The 20432-nt window shown below is 39.0% G+C and overlaps 1 protein-coding gene across 2 annotated transcripts; it reads right to left on the reverse strand.

Moving 5' to 3' along the window:
• Nucleotides 1–9623: 9623 nt before the first annotated feature.
• LOC131535908 (uncharacterized) lies at nucleotides 9624–15083 on the reverse strand. 2 transcript variants are annotated; one of them, XR_009269778.1, is made up of 3 exons: nucleotides 14081–15083; nucleotides 10358–13354; nucleotides 9624–9855 (listed from the first exon to the last, which is right to left on the reverse strand). XR_009269778.1 is itself a non-coding variant. In XM_058768432.1 (2 exons), the coding sequence occupies exons 1-2, from the start codon at nucleotides 14193–14195 to the stop codon at nucleotides 12165–12167; spliced, it is 1305 nt and encodes a 434-aa protein (XP_058624415.1). In that variant the 5' UTR covers nucleotides 14196–15083; the 3' UTR covers nucleotides 9624–12164. The 2 variants fall into 2 exon arrangements, 1 of the variants encoding a protein (XP_058624415.1); XM_058768432.1 differs by having other exon boundaries at nucleotides 9624–13354.
• Between the last annotated feature and the right edge of the window lie 5349 nt (nucleotides 15084–20432).

Raw genomic sequence — 20432 nt, forward strand, 5'->3', positions numbered from 1 at the left:
TCACTTTAAAAGATGCCACGGATGAGGGTGTAGTGAGAGTGCTGCAAATGTAACAATTACATTTTATGTGGTTAGTAAGAAGTTTACGTCAACATGTCTGCCCCTAGAAATGATAAAATTGTCAATAGCAAGTGTAAAACATTTGCTTTTATATATCTATTGAGTGTTGAATTCTTTAAATTTCGATAAGAAAACAATTATGTACAGTCATGGCCCAAAGTGATGTCTGTAGGGGACTGGTTTGGGGATTTGTTTTTAATAACTGTATGAAAAGTTGGATTAAAGCCCATGGACTGTCTGTGTGTGTTTTTCTCCCTATGTGCTCTCTGTGACCTAGTTTCTCCCTTGTTTCATTAGTCATTCGATTCACCTGTGTCCCGTTAATTATCTTCTCGTTCAGTCTGGTACTTACAGTGTTGTCTGCCCCTTGATTCCTTTGTCCGGTTTTAAACACCTTCATGTCCGTGTATGGTGCTACGTGTGTGTTCCTGCCTGCCCTGTGTTACCCTTCTGTGGATTATTAAAGATTGTTGCTCGAGTTTTAGCATAGAAAAAGGTGTACTAACGTAAGGTGTAATGTGGTAAGATGATAACCCCCAACATGGTGTCTGATTTATCTCGTAGGTCTCTAAACTGTTTACTGTCGGATATGACTGAATTGCTGGCTGACCTAGTGTTTCATAAGTTAACCTAGGTGTGGGTCTTCTGTCACGTGTGGATCTTCGAACTTGGGTTGTTTGGTCAATTTCATCTGAACTCAAGGTAGGTATTTTGAGAACTTCTTGCTTAGGTATATCACCTTCATCTATCTGACTACATTCTCCTTCAACCTGTTCCTCATCTTCTTCAGATCGTGCCCATGTCACTTGTCTTTCACAGGTAAGTTTCTCATTTTCTGTAGGTTGTTCTCGTCAAATCTCTGTCTGTTTTCTTGGTCTTTCTCTTTCAGGTTGTTCACAGGATCGTCGTAGAGTATCACAGGTAGGTGTCTTGTTCTCTCTAGGTTGTGCTCCCAGGGTTTCTGTCCACTGTCTTTGTCTTTCTCTTTCAGGTTGTGAATGGTGTCGTCGTGGAGGATCACAGGTAGGTTCCTCGGTAGTTTGGTTAATGGTAAGTCTTTGGTTGTTTTCTCAGGTATCTCGTGCCCTTAGCCAATAGTAATTCTTGTCATCCTGCTCCTCATCACTATCAGAGTCACAGGGTGATCCCAGCTCATCTTGTGGTCTTGTTTGGTTTCTCTTGGTCCTCTGGTTAGATGCTCCCTCTGGCATCTCTACATGTAAATCATTAACCTGATGCAGCAGATTCCTGTGTAGAACTCTTGATTTTGAGCTGTTCGTCTCTGCGACCACTCAGTAGACTGGTCCATCATTTATCTGTTCCTTAACAATTTGTGTAAGTTGTCTACATTTTCCCGGTCCACCTCTCTCACTTAGGTTTTTCACGAGTACTCTGTCACCAGGCTGAAGAACAACTCCTCTGGACTTCCTGTCATAGTAGAGTTTTCCTCGGGCACTTGAGTTCTTACTGTTCTCTGAGGCAATTTGGTAAGCTTCTGCCATTTGCTCAGCCCACTATTTGGCATATCCTCTTGGATCGTTACTTTCCTTTCCTGGTGGGTAAAATGGCCCTTGAGCGACCCCTCCTGGGATTTAACATCATTGAACAGTTGGTCAAAGGACAGACGAGTGGTGTAAGTGTTCTTGCAACAATCACTACGCTGCTAAAGGGAGCTATGGAAATTGGAGATGATCAGGCTGAAGTGATTGTAAACTTTATACAGACACAAAAGCCATCCTGTGACACTGAGACCATTGTCAAAGTTGGATGTCAGGATGTTGTTATCCCTTCGGGTCAACTGGCACACATCAAATGTTCAATACCTGTAGATTTCGACTTGTCAGAGCCTACCATCTTGTTCGAGTCTAATGTAGACTATTTGATCTATTGTTTTTCCCTTTACTTTTTATATGATCATCAACAGTTATTTATTTATTCCTGATGTTTCTTGGTGCGTCGTGAGATGCACATTCCCGAATGCTCATGTGAATTTGGAACTCGGGAGGATTTGCTCGTAGCATGCTGCAATTGCTTAAGCGTGTCACCTGTCTCCTGCATTTTGTATGCCTCATGGCTGATTTGTTACATCCTGAACCAATGTTCTGAGCTGTTCTGTTCTCATTGAATGACTTTTGACGTTTGTTTTCAGATGAAGCGCTTTAGAAAAGCCTTGAAGATCAGTCAATGTTCACCACTGCTCTTGGAGAGAGCCAGTCCCTCTCTGCGTGAGGAAAGCAGATCACCAGCCGAGGAGAGCCAGTCGTTTTCTGCGTGAGGAAAGCGGATCACCAGCCGAGGAGAGCCAGTCTCTCTGCGTGAGGAAAGCGATTGTAAAAATATTGTAAAATTTTGTGTGTTCGTTAGCACTATAACGTACATTTTGTTGAACATATATTGCATAGGGTATACATAAAATTTGATGCGTGATGTTATCTCAATCTTGGAGAGAATTATAGCCTATGTTTTGATATAATTTCAGCTGTAGATAACGTGAGAACACCTGATTGTGCAAACTGACACAAAGCACCATTAGAACTGTCAAATTCTGTTTGTTTTGGTGTTTGTGACCATTTTGTGGGCAATTTAAATCAGGATGAATGGGTGTGAATTTGATGATGAACCTTTTTCTTTGATTTTGAACCAGCAAGGCCGACAGCTGTTCTGGCCATCTGGACTCCAGAAAGTCAGCCCCCAGCAGGCTCTCGCTTCTGGCGTCCAAGCCCTGGGGCCGACCACGGTCCCAGGCACAACCTGCCCATGGAGCAGAAGGCCAACAGCTTGCTTGATCTTGATGTTCAGTATGAATACAGACAATGAAAGAAGGGCCTCGTGATCCTTCTGGATTTTTGTTTTAAGTAGGAGGTGTCAGAAAAGTTACCACAGGGAAACTGGCTCGTGGCGGCCAAGAGTTCATAGCGATGATACTTTTAGATTTTTTCAATATCGGCTCTTCCTATCATAGTGAACCAGAATTCGCCAAGCAATTGGAATAGTTTTTGTTGTTGCAATAGCAATCCTCCTCAGTACGAGAGGGACTGCAGGTTCAGACATTTGGTGCATGTGCTTGGCTGAGGAGCCACTGGTGTGAAGTTACCATCTGTGGGTTTATGACTGAACACCTCTAAGTCAGAATACCCCATTCACAATTACACATGAGAATTCACAATTTCTGTCCTACAGCAAACCAAAAATAGGACAAGCCAATAGAAACATCACTGCTACCATTTGTCTGTGTATTTATTTTAGATATATTTTCTTTTTAATCACCACTTAAAGTCCGCGTGAACCGGAAGTTGCTGTCGACTTTATTTCAGTGTAGTGACGTATTTACAGCAGAAGCGGAATATTGAGTAGATGGCAGGGTTTTATTTTAGCGCTCCTCCTCTCTCACTCATAGCAAACTAACGGTTGGAGGGGTGTGTTTAAGGATATTCTGCCCAAGCCGTCAAACTGACGTCATCAAAAAAGGAATGTCATTCCAGAGCGGAAGTAAATGTTCAGATTTTGAATAAAGATTACCAAGACAAACAATTTTCAGCGGATTAACTTGCACGGATTAATTGTTAACATCAAGACTAGCAATGTGCGCTAGTAAAGTAAATAAAGTCCATTTTGATTTCATGCCAACTTTAAGGCAATGTTTTCAGGATTGGGCAAGGCCAGACTAAACAAAAGACAGTGCTGACTAAATCTGCAAACAGTAAATAATAGGGCTGTAAGATTCCGAAATTTTTGGAATCGAGTCCGATTCCGATTCCTGGTTCTGGAATCGATTGGAGTCGATTCCGAGAATCGATTCCTCTGTTGTTTTCGATTCTTTTTCGATTCTTGTTTTTTTTAGATCGAAGGAACCTAATCTCGCCATGACTGCGGGATATAAAGGTCGTAGAAAGTATCCTTCTCATAATATGAAACTTTATTTGTAAAAAAAAAATGACAATACATTTCTATAGCTATGATTGATTTTTAAATAGTAATTTTGTCTGCTTTGCCCGTGAAATTAGTCATAGCTCACTGCTCAGCAGGGACATGCATATCGCATGAATTGAAAAAGACATGAAGTGTCTAAAATAAATGTGCACAGTTCAGCTGAATGATGAAGTTTACTTTGACTGTATGCTTAGGATAAAATTAACAAACTGAACATTGAAACAAAATAACCAGAACATTAACAATAACACTGATAGAGCTCGTGGTTTATCTGTCAATCAGATGCGCTCTCGGCCACTGATCTATGCTCGTGACGTTTTCTTTTAGAATTGGCTGATAGAAAAAAAAAAAAGTATTTTAGATGGAAATAAGATCCTCAATCACGTCATGATCTATTCTGTCGTGCAGCGCTCAAAATTGTGGACAACATAAGCCAGTTCCACTGTAAAATAACACCTGAATCAGGTTCATTAAAACTATCCGAAAGAAACTTTTCGTGGAAACGGATCAGACTTCTAATCGCTTTTAGCGAGCATGAGGCGAAGGGTAATACATAAAAATAACATGATGTTATATATATAAACAGATGTTTTATATATAAAAACAACTCACAACTGTAATTACGGCTTTTATCGAGCACGAGGGAGGCGAATGGTGCTTCTCAAACAGAAGGCTGCATCCTCAAATTCTGATCTCAGTACCGACTCGTTTTCTTTCAGTTTATTTTCGTGAATTTAAATGTGTGCAGCCTTCGTAGGATGCAGCCTTCCATTTGAGAGGCACCCATAGATAAGCTTTGTTGTACTTTAAAAAGCTCTGAATGAGGAGTCGATTCCTCTTGATGGAATCGACTCCAACCTTTGGAATCGACTCTCGATTCCCAACGCCTCGGAATCGATTCTTTTTGGAATCGATTCCCAGCTCTAGTAAATAACCTGTCGTGAAAATAAAGAAAATGACAGTGATCGACCCTGACTTCCTATTGTCACAATCCGCTGTATACAAATGCACAAGGATGAAGGTGAAAGTTTCAAAAGTCTTTGATCCAAAACACAGGCAATCCAAACACAGGGTAGAAAGCGCACAGCACAGAAATAACATTGTGTAGTGATTTTTGCTTTCGCCAACCTAGGGAGGCGAAATGGTGTAGTGATGGGTACTCGCGTCACCAATGACGTTATGATATTTGGATCACGTGTCACATAAGGTGTGGTTATGAGTACATCACATAAGAAAGATTGGTGGGATCTCTAACTTGTAGAACCTCTTTCTGTATCATCAACACAAGGAAGACACAAGTGTAATAAAATAGAATTTATTAACAAAAAATAGACAAGAGTAATCAACAACTACTAAACGAATACCATAAATGAAATGGGAATAAAGTGCATAAGATGCATAAAATGCAAGTGATTATGTTGGGTGTTGCAATGTCAGAGCTACGTTATCTGGAAAGATAAACTGTTGCTACTCTGAAAGAAATGAGGTGAAGAACCTTATTATGCATCAAACAAATACATGAAAGATTTGCTATAAACTGCAATCGGCTATATAATATCTAATAAATATACAACAATGCCAAGGTCTCTGGTAGAGGTTTGGATAGGTGATAGTTACGTTCTCTGTGGTCGAGTGAGCAGTCCGGTGGCGGTGACTTCATCCACTGGTTGTGCTGGTAACAATGCAGTGGGAAAGGAGCAGGAATCCGTTTCGACAGCCTTGAACACGAAGCGCTGGAGGATGCTGATCTCCTGGAGCACCAAAGGGTCCTAGAATCTGGAACACGCAGATGTGGCCCTGGAGTAGGTGCAGAAGGTCCTTAGCCTGGAACATGCAAGCCAAGGTACCTTGGAGTGAAGGTTGGCTGGCTGGAGCTTAACCTTGTTACAGATGTCTGTGTGTCTTCTGCCTCTTTGGGCTAGAGACTCAGAACTTGGTTGATCTGTTAGTGTCTCACCCTTGCAGGTCGGAGACTCAGATCTGGTTTACTCAGAACTTGGTTTACTCAGAAAACTAGGAGTGTCTTTTGGGAAAGTATCTTTATCTATTTTCTATGAGGAGGAGATTGCAATCTGGCGCTTCTCCATTTCCATGCTGTGATTGGCTGTTTCCATCAGAGTGAGGGGACACAGTGTGGCCCACCCTTCTTTCCTCCTGTGGAACTTATTTACATAGTCCAAACACAAAGTTACAAAAGTGTCACAAAAGTTTTACCAATGCATCTGTCACGAATCTGGTCTGCACTTCCGTTCATTCACCACAAGAGGTCACTCACTCACCACATTGACTTTCACACCACACATCACAATGGTCCATCGTGGCCGAGTATTGTATGCTTTATCGCTGCCCTACAGAGCCCCGTTAGTGTTCCTAGTCTTGCCTTGCCCTGCCTAGCCTTGCCCTTGTCGGATTGTGTTTTCCCCTGCCTGGACTATCGCTGACGTTTTCGATTATCTCTCCTGTCTCGCCCCTTTGGATACTGTTCGCTGATTGTCGACCCACGCTTGTCTCGGTTTACTCTCTGTCTCGCCCATGTTATACCTGTTTGCCACTGTTTGACCCTGCCTGTTATGACCACGTCTCTGCTAAATAAAGGTCTGCATATGGATCCGCATGTCTCATGTCTCGTCAGCCCCGTAACAGCATCATTCACTTACCAAACCACAACCAGAATACCTTTGGCAATGTTACGAACACATTAAGTCCAAACATGATGGAAGAAGATTGAACTGTCATGCATGCATCCATTGTCCATCAACAGCTGAGTTTGTGTAAGATGTTGCACTACACGTCGCTGTCGCTAAGAATACTTATTTCTCTGAATAAGTAGGATGTGTGTGTTGTAGTTTGCATCAGTTTAAGGTTTGAGAACATAGTTATGAATGGATTTGGATGGAACTTTGTGATCTCTCTTTGTTTCACCCGCTGCTGCGTCCAGAGGTCCTAAGGAATTTTTATGGCAGTCACAGTCCAAAACCTCAGGAATCAGTCTGTTGGTGGGTGAAGGGCAGAAACTGCATTTGACCAATGAGAAGTCCTGTCCTTCCGGGCTTTTTACCAAAGGTCTTCTTCTTGCCCTCTAAGAGGTGTCTGGCTGTTGTCCTGGCATCTTTATCTGATGGCGTTGGACAGTTTGCTTATGTTAGTCCACCAAGATCCAATCAAAATGTAGCAAACCTTTGTCCACTATTGTGGTCAGAGAGGGGCCCCGCCATAAACTGGGCCCTGGAATGTGCTGTCCACTACAATTGAGACTGGACCACTAGAACTGAAAACTCGGGAACTTAAATACAAAGGCAAATGCAGAGACACGGCTGAATGTGATATCAAATCAGTAACCATAGTGACAAATACAGGCAGAGGAAAGTTTCAAACAAAAACAGAAGTCAACGTGGTGTGCGAGTGTGACACCTATCTGCACCAGAAACAGAAGAAAAAGTATTTACAATTAAAAATATATGGCTCTTAATCCCTACAGCCTCTCTGGTGGAAAAATATAATAATCTAAATTATACAGCAACATAATAAAATGCTAATCTACTGCAACAGAGTCTTGCACAGGTCCTGTTTAATAAACCTGCAGTAATTAGCAGAACACCCAACCCGTTATCTGACAGCAACACTAATTTATTTCCGTACCCGACCCATTTGACATAAAAACCGGGACCCGACCCACACCATATTAAATCTCCTACATGAGGTAGACAAAACTCCTTTATTAAAACTTTTATTCAAATTGTGAACAGATTAAATACAGAACGCGAGCAAAGAGCGCTCCCTCTAATATAGCCACTACAGCTGTCAATCAATGGTAGCGTGATTGGCTATAATATTCAGTGCTGCAAATCGCGCATGGGACGCAGCCGCCATGAGTGTCTAGTTCATTTTCAATGGGAGACGCGCGGAAAACTAAGTTAGTCATAGTCCCATGAAATGATAAATAGCAAATAACACATATACTAAAGTTGTGTTATGTTTTGTTAATGTAGTTTTACTGCAACTATGGCAATGTCCACCCCATGACTGTGTCATGAACACCACCTCGACTGCACAGAACACTTCCACCACGAGAGAAAGCGGCAGCTGGCGTGCAGGGCTCTTCTACTGCGATACACAGATTCACCAACACAACAACGCCAACTCTGTTTTCTATCTCTTGTCTCTCTAGCATCCTGGTGTATTTCAAAAGATGCAAGTGTATGGGTGACAAATGAGTGGGTTTCTTTGCATGTCCAATTAGGGTGGAGTCATCTAAGAGTGAGAAAGAGAAAAGAGAGAGTGCAAGGCACACATCGAACAAATATGCCTCCGGATGTAACAACAGCAAAAACTAATAAAATGGCTTTATTACATTCTCTTTAAAATTCCACTCGAAACAGGCATTGCATAAATGAGCAAAAGTGTTTTCCATTCAGCAGCTATCCAGAACTTCTGGTCATCGATTGATCTTAGTGCCCTTTTAAACTGTTAATATCAATATTTTCACTCATTACAAAAAATTAATATAATTTATGATTCATAACAATAGCCCCTTTCACATAGTAATACCAGTAAATTGCCGTAAAATTACCGGAACGACTTCACTGGTAAATTCATAAATGCGCTGTTCATACAGTAAAGCACCATTCGAACATCGGTTTCAAATTACTGGTAAATTCTGTGACATCATTAATCAGGAATGACCTCTAAATGGCTGTGCCTCCCGGCGTTGTGTTTGTAAACATGGTGGGGTATACTGCCCTACAAAGCAAAAAGGCAGTAACTACGCCGAGTGCAGAACTGAGAAAAATGACTTTAAAGTTATCCTGTCATCCAGCCTAAGTAGTTGTAGGTAGATTATTGGACATGTGGCTGTTTTGTTACTTTATATTAGCTTATTCTTTGTACATATCAATCCTCATATTTAATTTGATATTTTATCCCTATTTTGCAGTTACTGTTTTCTTGCTTTGTATTACTTACCAAAAACGTGGCACCATACCAAGGAAAAAGGCAGTAACTACAGATTCTCCAAAAACTATTTTGCCACAACTTGGGCTCTGGGTGTGTTAGATGCACTGTATTTGAAATAATTGGAACCATTTGTTTTCCTGAACATGGATATACCAAACCCAAACTAATTTGACCATTTTAGGTCAATATTTTCCACCCAGAAGGTGTTCTGGTGCTGAAACGGCTGCTTATCAAAACTAAGCTGTATCAAGGCCCAAATGGGGACAATTTATTTTGAATAGGACCATATTATTATGTGTGAGTATTAGATTAATGTGTGTCTGGGGGTGTTTCTGTATCTGTAATGTAGTATCTTCTATACCTACAAATCACATTAATGTTAAAGCACTGCAAAACAACTTTTCTTTGGAGCAATATAGGCAAGTTAAACTCCAATTCAACAGAGCAAAACAAAATCATTTTGCCTAAGTGTTTCTAAGGCTTTTCAAACTCTTATGATGATAACTAAGATAAACAAGTTGATGATTTTATATGGTGCAGTATCTGTTTCAGTAGGTTTATAAACACAAAGTACTGAATGAAATGAATACATGGGACAGATATTTCAAATTAGTAAACATACATTTAATAATAGATTGTGTATATATATATATATATATAAATGTGGCCCGGGATATGAATTTGTCACACCGGACACAGGATGAAGAATTTCAATCGGGCCTTTTATTCCAGACTGCACTTGGAACAGCGCAGCATTAAGTATGCAAATTTTGGGGTTTTGGACAGAAAAATGAGAACTTAAATACAGCCATTGAGAGCAATAAAGGTTGATCATCACATCAAATTGAGTGCATTTCTTTTTCCACATTCACAATAACCAGCTAACATAGACAACGGTAGTAGCCTTTCATGCTGGAAAACAAATAGACACATAGGTGTAAGCTGTCAACAAATCAAAGTTGTCAAACCAAATAAGGCTACTCAAATTACATGAAAAGTACACGGAAAGGAAATTAGAAGTTGCATTTTTGATATCCTTAATACATTACAAACGCTACTGCACAATTTAACACAGTCAACCTTACATTACCCTGATAGCACACGTACATCTAGGAGACGTCTATTTGACATCTGCATTTACATCTGCAAGACGTATTTTTTAGAGTGTTTGCTCATCTGCAATACGTCTATTGGACGTCTCCTTTTAGATGTCAAATAGACATCTATTAGATGTCTTTAAGATGTTTATGATTTAGAATGTATGTAAAATTGACATCTTACAGACGTCTGTCAGACGTTTGTAGACAGCAGATGCTTTCCAGATCAACAGATCCTTAACAGACATCTTGCAGACGTACGTGTGCTATCTGGGTAGTAAAGGAGTGCTCATAGGAATTTGATGATTCAAACTTACAGCTCATCACCACTCTAGCACATGTACATGTTAACACTGCCATATGCTGACTCGATTTCCCTCTGCGGACGATAAAGGGACAAAATACAAAACTTTTCCTTAACATTTGGAACACATGGACGTTAAAACAATAATACCATTATACCCTGATAGCACACGTACATCTAGGAGACGTCTATTTGACATCTGCAAGACATATTTTTTAGGGTGTTTGGTCATCTGCAATACGTCTATAGGACGTCTCCTTTTAGATGTCAAATAGACGTCTATTAGATGTCTTTAAGATGTTTATGATTTAGAATGTATGTAAAACTGACATCTTACAGATGTCTGTCAGATGTTTGTAGACAGCAGATGCTTTCCAGATCAACAGATCTTTAACAGACATCTTGCAGACGTACGTGTGCTATCTGGGTACTTGTTCCAATGAAACATGAATGCACATGACTAGTAAACACTTTTACAATCAATAAAAGTGAACAACACTCACTTGAATGCTTCACACTCACACCGGAAACACTCAGAGGGTCTACAGAGCACTTTTCTCCCCTCTAAACAAAATAACTGTTTCAATAACACTGGTTTGCATTAGATTATGCACAAATAAAGTTTTTAACAGTACACTGATACAGACTATCATCAACACTTACGCTTTGGTGAGGAATGGTTAGCTTCCCTACACGATCTGTTCGTCAGCAATCACTGTTGATATGCAAAATTACACAGCCATCCGAATTCCCATCACACTGAGAACGAGTATATAACTCACTGTATGTACATATTTCTCTATATTTTGGGTTTTAATGGATTTTAACGACCTCAATCCTCCACTTCACGAGGAACATCCACCCTGCACCAATAACTCGTGCTGCTCATTCGCGGCTCTCGCAGCACTTCACGACACTCACGCCGCCGTGTTTCTTAAAGGGCCAGCATAACATTATGGCAACAGATGAAAACACACTATGCACAGTACATTCAAACCAGGGGGGTAAAAAAAACAGTCTTGCATTCGACACCAACTTTTCAACCTGGTTACATAAATAAATAAAATAATGATAATAATAATAATAATAATAATAATAATAATACAAATAATTGATGAACACCACATTTCATATGGTTATTACTCCTCATCCTCCACAACATTGCTCACAGGCAGGGAATACCAGAACACCCTCCTGTTTGGTGGCATGAGAGGACAAAGATTACAGATGATGTCTCTCTTCTTGACCTCCTCAACCCCTCTATTCTGTGGTCGCAAAAGAGTGGGCACCTTCAGCGAGAATTTCTTCATGAGGAAGTCCAATTCCATAAATTCGTTCTCCGTATGGGATAATTTGTAAAATATGCTCTTGGAGCCACGCCGCACCTGTATCTCCACCATCTCCCCAAGCTTTGGTGCTTGCGCTTTCTTGACCTTGACGGTGGAGTGGCCATCCCTCCAATCTAGCACATTGGCATTCTCCAATTTGACAACCTCCACCTTCCTGGAGTTGGAGCTTGCCACAACACTCAGAAAGTCCTCAAGTCGTAGACCACACCACCTGGACGGCTCCTCATTTGCTGCTCGACACCATGATGGAAACTGTCTGCGCTCATGAACGTGTGTCCCCTCTCAAAAAACTTTAGAGTGATGTCCTCCTGTGAAATGGTGTCACTGTTCACAAGAGTGACGAGTGAGGATAGAAGGCACCAGTTCTTATTCTGTGCACTGCAGTTGTCCACCCAGAATATGGTGTGGCGTACATCCCGCTCCTTCTCCAATGCAGTTGTGTATGCTGATGTAATTTCCGCTGCACTTCGCCTAGCCATTCCCTCGTGCCACAATACAGAGATGGTGTTTTTTTTTGTTAGTTTTTTTCCCCACTGAGGCAAATGATTCGTGGTATGCCACGATGCGACGAGTAAATACTGCTGACTTGACTCCTGGCATGCGTGGCAGCATTATCACCTTCTGGAGGTCCACGCTCCGAACTGATGTCATGTCCGGCCAGTCCCTCTCTGCATCTGCCTGGTAGCTTTGGCGGCTCTCTAGGGCAGACTCCTTAAGTTTGTTCCACCTTAGGCACTCTGGGCAATCTGAGCTTTCAGTCTCCCCTGTGTGGCAGTTCGCATGTTCAGCATGTTCCAAACAGTCCTCACATTGCTCCTCCCCAAGTTTGGCAAAGCTGATTTTTTTGTCTTTTATAATCTTCCTGTATGCTTCATAGGAGCAGGCGTTTCCTTTATCCAGGTAGTCTGAATGCATCATCTTTATTGTGATGTCACTTGGCAGGTACCGTCGGTTTGGGGCATGCTCCCGTCTGTAATGGCTCACACAAGGATGGAAGGACTCAATGTGGTCATCAAGGGTCTTCACGTCCATCTTGTTGACTGCAGCCTGCTTTCCTCTCTGGTCCTTGGATGGAACCAGTGGCCTGGAGTTCGACTTCCCCATCATGGAAATGACAAGACTGTCATTTTTAGGGTGGTAGCCCAATGATGACAGGAAAAACATTTTGCAGACCTGTCTTGGCTCTCCTTTTTGGTTTTGCAGCCGGTAGATGAATGAGCGGCCACGGCGACTTTCTGGGCCAGTTGTTAGTCTTTTGGTTGGCATTAGGGTAACTAAGTAAAACATCCATGATCGTCTTTCTGTGTAGGTCATCTCCCAGTATTGACTCCATATCTCCCTCCGTCTTTCCTCTGAAATATGGTCTGTACACCTTCTTCGACATTTGGCACCACATGGCTCTCTCATTGGTGGTCGACGTGATTCCACATCAGGCTGTGGCTCTGGCTGGGGCTCTGGCTCTTGAACTTGTTCCCCTGGGTCTCCAAGTTCCACTTCAGTCTGAGTCATCATAGGGGTTGGGACATAACCTAGGTCTGTAATGTCATCATATAAGCTGTCCACGCTGGTGGTATCCAGTAAAGTGTCCAGGATGGTCCACTCCATTTCTTCAGCGGGGGGCAGGACTTGCTGCCTCTTTGATGGAATACCTACATGTGTATCTTAAATGAAAAAGAGAGAAAATTAGTGGCATGAATGTAAATCTACATATTTCTGTGTCTGTCTGTCTGTCTGTCGGTGTACTGCAACAAATTATTATTATTATTATTATCATATGGACCTAGGACAACATCTTCACTCTGATCAATATATGTATATTGATGTCTGTCATAATACTTCATTGTACAGGGAATAACTTCAATTAGGTACATGACAAAATAATGCATGAATTAGGTATTAATAAATGCCTAAATAATGACTAACACAATAATAAATTAATAATTTTCACCCTTAACGAAAAGGAAGAAAGAAAAGCCAACACACAAAAACGCAGCCTGGCTTCATAAGTTACATTAGGCCTACAATAATAGGATAAAACATAGAAGTTTGCAGTCATGCAGAGGGACAACATTTTCATAGGTTAATTTAATTAAGGGGAATCCAAATTAAATATATAATTTTATATTCAGAAGAAGAAACTGTGCAATAAATAAATGTTTAGGAACAGGAACCAATGTGTTTGAGCCTGAGCGTTTTTTTGCACACAGTCTGAGACGCAGGTTTGGCACTTAGGATGAGCTTCTGTCTGCGTGTAATTCTCCAAATCTTCTCACTGCGCATACGAGTTCTCATTTGCGTCTTCTGGCTGTTTAATGTTTAGACTAGCATATCTTAAATGAGTTACCCAGAGACATCGGGCTGCATGTATGGCCTTTGCGAGGGGTCACCTAGATAGAGATCGAACTTCTGGTCATCCATCCTCTGGTCAGACGAGTCTAAATTGTAGCTCTTTGGACATATGGATGTTGCAAATGTTTGCCCTGCCGAGTGAACAAAGCCCATGCTGGTGAACCAGCATCACCAGCTCCATTTTGCTTGAGAACAGAATGGATGTGCTGGTCCACCAGCTAGACCAGCACTATACCAGCACTAACCAGCATAAACCTGCATGAACCAGCTTGGAATCCATGCTGGTTTATGCTGAATTTTTCAGCAGGGTGGTGTAAAAAAGGAACACCAAAAGGAAGGAAGTCTTCAATCCTAAAAATACCATCCCAAAAGTCAAGCACAGCAGGTTTCTCTGCCAGTGGTACAGGTAACCTCGTTACGATAGATGGTATCATGAAAAATGAGGACTACCTCCTATCTACCTCCTAAGATTCTGGATGAAAACCTGATGGCGTCGGCACAGAAGCTCAACCTGCCAGAGTATTGGACCTACCAGCAGGACAGCAGTGTTCATTTCGTTGACGAATAATTTTCATCAACATTTTTTCACCAATGAAAACAAGATGATAACGAGCTAAAACTCGTTTTGAATGACAAAAACTATGACAGATCTATTGACATTTTCGTCAATGAATAAAAAACGACAAAAATGTTTGGGAGGGACGATTTGGGAAGAGATTCATTCAGAACGAATCTGATGCATGGTTATGAGGTTAAGATGCGTAAATATGAACCGGCGGGATATAAGCTAACATACACTTGGTGCACGTCTCATAAAACATTAAAAAAATGTTAGTGTCAAGTATGGTATCAGTAATACTCCTTTGAGATCTCTGAGGTCCGAAAATCAACACCTATGTAGCATTTGGACCAATCAGACACACAATTTTGCATTTGATTTAACAAATTCAATTCAATTCAAGTTTATTTGTATAGCGCTTTTTACAATACAATCGTTGCAAAGCAGCTTTACAGGAAATTAAGTTTCTACTATATATATATATATATATATATATATATATATATATATATATATATATATATATATATATGCATACACATACGCACACATGCACATATATATACACATACACGCAGAAGAAACCCAATATATTTAAGTTATGACAGACTTAACTTGGTAATTGTGTATGTTGTCTGAGGGTTGGCATCCTCCGTGGTCCTCTGAGGTGTTGCCATCATCTCTTCTCAGGTGTTTGGTCATCTCGGATCTTTTTAAGGGTTGGATCCAGACTGACGCTTCAGTAATTCCTAGTTACCACGGGATGTTAATCCCTTGGCAGAATCAGAGAAACAGATAGAGACATAATTAGTGTAGCAGCTGTTCTATTCAAGCAAAAATGATTTGTTCAACCCAATCTAAAGAATTATAGTGTACATTTGATCAGATATAAATGCAGTACAAGATTATTATGTGAATGCTTGGCTAAAGAGATGTGTCTTTAATCTAGATTTAAACAGAGAGAGTGTGTCTGAACCCCGAACGTTATCAGGAAGGCTATTCCAGAGTTTGGGTGCCAAATGTGAAAAAGCTCTACCTCCTTTAGTGGACTTTGCTATCCTAGGTACTACCAAAAGTCCAGAATTTTGCGACCTTAGGGAGCGGGTTGGATTGTAGCGTGGTAGAAGACTAGTTAGGTACGCAGGAGATAAACCATTTAGTGCCTTATAGGCAAGTAATAATATTTTGTAATTGATCCGAACTTAATAGGTAGCCAGTGCAGAGACTGTAAAATTGGGGTAATATGATCATATTTTCTTGACCTGGTAAGGACTCTAGCCGCTGCATTTTGGACTATCTGTAGCTTGTTTATTGAAGATGCAGGACAACCACCTAACAGTGCATTGCAATAGTCCAGTCTAGAGGTCATGAATGCATGAACTAGCTTTTCTGCATCTGAAACAGGAAGCATGTTTCGAAGCTTGGCAATGTTTCTAAGATGGAAGAATGCTGTTTTTGTAACATGGGAAATATGATTTTCAAAGGACAAGTTGCTGTCTAATATAACACCCAGATTTGTGACTGTAGAGGAAGTAACAGTACATCCGTCTAGTTGCAAATTGTAATCCAAGAGATTCTGAGTACTGTTTTTTGGTCCAATAAGTAATATCTCGGTCTTATCCGAATTTAATAGGAGGAAATTATTGGTCATCCAATCTTTTACATTTTTAACACAATCTATTAGTTTAGATAGTTCAGAAGTTTCATCTGGTCTTGTTGAGATATATAGTTGAGTATCATCAGCATAACAATGATAACTAATCCCGTATTTTCTAAAAATATCACCAAGGGGCAACATGCATATTGAAAATAGCAGAGGACCTAGGACAGATCCTTGTGGTACTCCATACTTTACTGGTGATAGTTGAGATGACTCCCCGTTTAAAAAAACAAAGTGGTAGCGATCGGATAGGTAGGATCTAAACCATCTTAAAGCCTGCCCTTGAATACCAGTGTAGTTTTGTAATCGATCTATGAGTATGTCATGGTCTATAGTGTCGAACGCAGCACTAAGATCAAGTAAAACTAGCAATGAGGTGCAGCCTTGGTCTGACGCAAGAAGCAAGTCATTTGTAATTTTAACAAGTGCAGTTTCTGTGCTATAGTGAGGCCTGAAACCTGACTGAAATTCTTCATAGAGATAATTTTTTTGCAAGAAGAAGCACAATTGAGCAGACACAACTTTTTCTAAAAATTTTAGACATAAACGGCAGATTTGAAATGGGTCTGTAATTTAGCAGTTCACTAGGATCTAGCTGTGGTTTCTTAATAAGAGGCTTAATAACCGCCAGCTTGAATGGTTTTGGGACGTGACCTAAAGATAACGATGAGTTAATAATATTGAGAAGCGGTTCTTCTGCTACAGGTAACAACTCTTTCAGTAGTGTAGTGGGTACAGGATCTAATAAACATGTTGTTGGTTTAGATGCAGTGATAAGTTTTAGTTCTTCCTGTCCTATAGTTGTAAAGCACTGAAGTTTTTCTTTGGGAGCTGTGAATGAAACTGAAGTACTAGACGGTGTAGAACCTACATTTGTTATTGTATTTCTAATGTTATCTATTTTATCAGTGAAGAAATTCATAAAGTCATTACTATTAAACTGTGAGGGAATATTTAGATTGTGTAGCGTCTGTTTATTTGTTAATCTAGCCACTGTGCTAAATAAAAACCTTGGATTGTTTTGGTTATTATCTATGAGTTTGTGGATATGCTCTGCCCTGGCAGCTTTTAAAGCCTGTCTATAGCTGGACATACTGTTTTTCCACGCAAATCAACAAATCAATTAGTTATTAGATTAACAAATGGTCACAGACCCCTCACCCAATACACATTCCCGGTGCCAGTAGGACTGTCAAGGACTTCAGGCCCCTGGTCCCATGGCAACCCATCAGATAACACTACATTTAACATTTTGTTGGATTTACTCAATTGAATTATGGACATTGGTTCCACACATTTAGTTTGAATTCACAGTATCCTACACATTTATGTGGTTTCATTATAATACTTTTGTGTTAATCAGATGTGTTTTCAAAAAGTAATGTGTACATAGTCTTTTTAAGTTATCCTAACATAATTCAGTTATGTTAGCTTAACATTATTATTTTAGATATATGCTTCGATCATGTTAATTCGGTGCAATTAAAACAAGTTCTCAACATAATTGATAACTTCACTAAAATTAAATTTTAATACAAATTGTAATGGTTTGTTGTTTCATTTCATTTTCAATAACACAAATCTTCTGTAAAGCCTTTATTTAATCGTTTGAACAATGTGTCATTTAAATGACATCTCTAAACAACATTTTGCTTTCAAAAACTTAGCATGAATAACTTCTCTGATTAAATGTAATAAAACTACATATTAGTTTTAATGAGACTAGTATAAAAACAAAGACAATTACTGTTGTATGCATAACACATAGTGCACCAATATAATTAATGTTTTAATAACTGAAATGCATGTAAAAATGTTGACACACAGTATCTGACCCTTACCCAAACTATAAACAATGTATCTTATTTATGCTAGATCATCCATGTGTCAAAGATTCAGCTTTCTAATCAATCAACTTTTGAGCCAGTCCAAAGAAGGGCGAAATTCAGACAAAAAGGGATTAAGAAACAAGAGAAGGCAAAGAGGAACAGTCTAAACAATGATGAGATCACAGTTTGCGCTCTGCAGTGGTGTCTTGCATGAAGGCTGTTGGAATTGTTCTGGGGTTTATCATTTATAGTCTCAGCAGTTTTTCAAAAAGCGGTCCATCTCACTGGTGGAGTTTAGATTTGAAATTTTGGGCCTCGATAGAGACAACAACAACTGAACAAAACCACATTCATAATCGCGCGTCTGTGTAGTAAATGCTGTTCCATCTGAAAGCACACAAGTGATGGAGATTTACCGCTGATTACAGAACTGGCTTTACTCACAAGATGTGCATTAAATATCGCATGCGATTTATCGTGCAGGCCTAAATATAAGTAACAATTTACTGTACTCTTCCAAATTAAAGACAATGCTAATTATAAGATAGGTAACACTTTATAATAACGTTCAGTTGTAAGTCATTTATAAGTGATTAGTTAATGATTAACAAATTTTTTACAAATCATGATTATGTGTTCATAAATGATTAGTAAGTGATATGTTAATATTTATATCTAGGTTTTTTATTCACTTGACAGCAAATAATTTATTATTCTTTAAAAAAATAAATAGTTTTAGCATAATTGCATTTTTGTGCTTTTTAACAGACCAGCTTACAACTTTAACGAAACATACATGAATTATATACTGATCATTTACTAATGGTTTAATCATAATTTTTTTCCATGATTAACAAATGTTTATTGAGATAATAGTACAATGTTGACATTTCAATGATTTATAAGTGATTAATAATATATTAACGAGTAACTTAACTAGTGACTATTAAACATTTACTAAGGATCTGTTTGATTATTTCATGATGCTATTTTTTAAGATAAATTACGACAGATTTGTAAATCGTTAGGATATTAGTAAATAATCATTTGTGAACAATAGTCATGTTTTGTAAATGATTAGTTCATCATTAACTAATTACTTGTAAATTAATTAAAACGCTTATCACTTACTAATCGCTTATGAATGTTTTGTAAATGATTAGTTCATCATTAACTAATCACTTGTAAAAGTTTTTATAAAGTGTTACCCTTTATGGTAGTAATTTATATTAATTATGCTATGCATGTAAAAATGTTGACACACAGTATCTGACCCTTACCCAAACTATAAACAATGTATCTTATTTATGCTAGATCATCCATGTGTCAAAGATTCAGCTTTCTAATCAATCAACTTTTGAGCCAGTCCAAAGAAGGGCGAAATTCAGACAAAAAGGGATTAAGAAACAAGAGAAGGCAAAGAGGAACAGTCTAAACAATGATGAGATCACAGTTTGCGCTCTGCAGTGGTGTCTTGCATGAAGGCTGTTGGAATTGTTCTGGGGTTTATCATTTATAGTCTCAGCAGTTTTTCAAAAAGCGGTCCATCTCACTGGTGGAGTTTAGATTTGAAATTTTGGGCCTCGATAGAGACAACAACAACTGAACAAAACCACATTCATAATCGCGCGTCTGTGTAGTAAATGCTGTTCCATCTGAAAGCACACAAGTGATGGAGATTTACCGCTGATTACAGAACTGGCTTTACTCACAAGATGTGCATTAAATATCGCATGCGATTTATCGTGCAGGCCTAAATATAAGTAACAATTTACTGTACTCTTCCAAATTAAAGACAATGCTAATTATAAGATAGGTAACACTTTATAATAACGTTCAGTTGTAAGTCATTTATAAGTGATTAGTTAATGATTAACAAATTTTTTACAAATCATGATTATGTGTTCATAAATGATTAGTAAGTGATATGTTAATATTTATATCTAGGTTTTTTATTCACTTGACAGCAAATAATTTATTATTCTTTAAAAAATAAATAGTTTTAGCATAATTGCATTTTGTGCTTTTAACAGACCAGCTTACAACTTTAACGAAACATACATGAATTATATACTGATCATTTACTAATGGTTTAATCATAATTTTTTCCATGATTAACAAATGTTTATTGAGATAATAGTACAATGTTGACATTTCAATGATTTATAAGTGATTAATAATATATTAACGAGTAACTTAACTAGTGACTATTAAACATTTACTAAGGATCTGTTTGATTATTTCATGATGCTATTTTTTAAGATAAATTACGACAGATTTGTAAATCGTTAGGATATTAGTAAATAATCATTTGTGAACAATAGTCATGTTTTGTAAATGAT

The sequence above is a fragment of the Onychostoma macrolepis genome, chromosome 03 (assembly GCF_012432095.1).
Source record: "Onychostoma macrolepis isolate SWU-2019 chromosome 03, ASM1243209v1, whole genome shotgun sequence".
In the NCBI taxonomy this organism is placed as follows: Eukaryota; Metazoa; Chordata; class Actinopteri; order Cypriniformes; family Cyprinidae; genus Onychostoma; species Onychostoma macrolepis.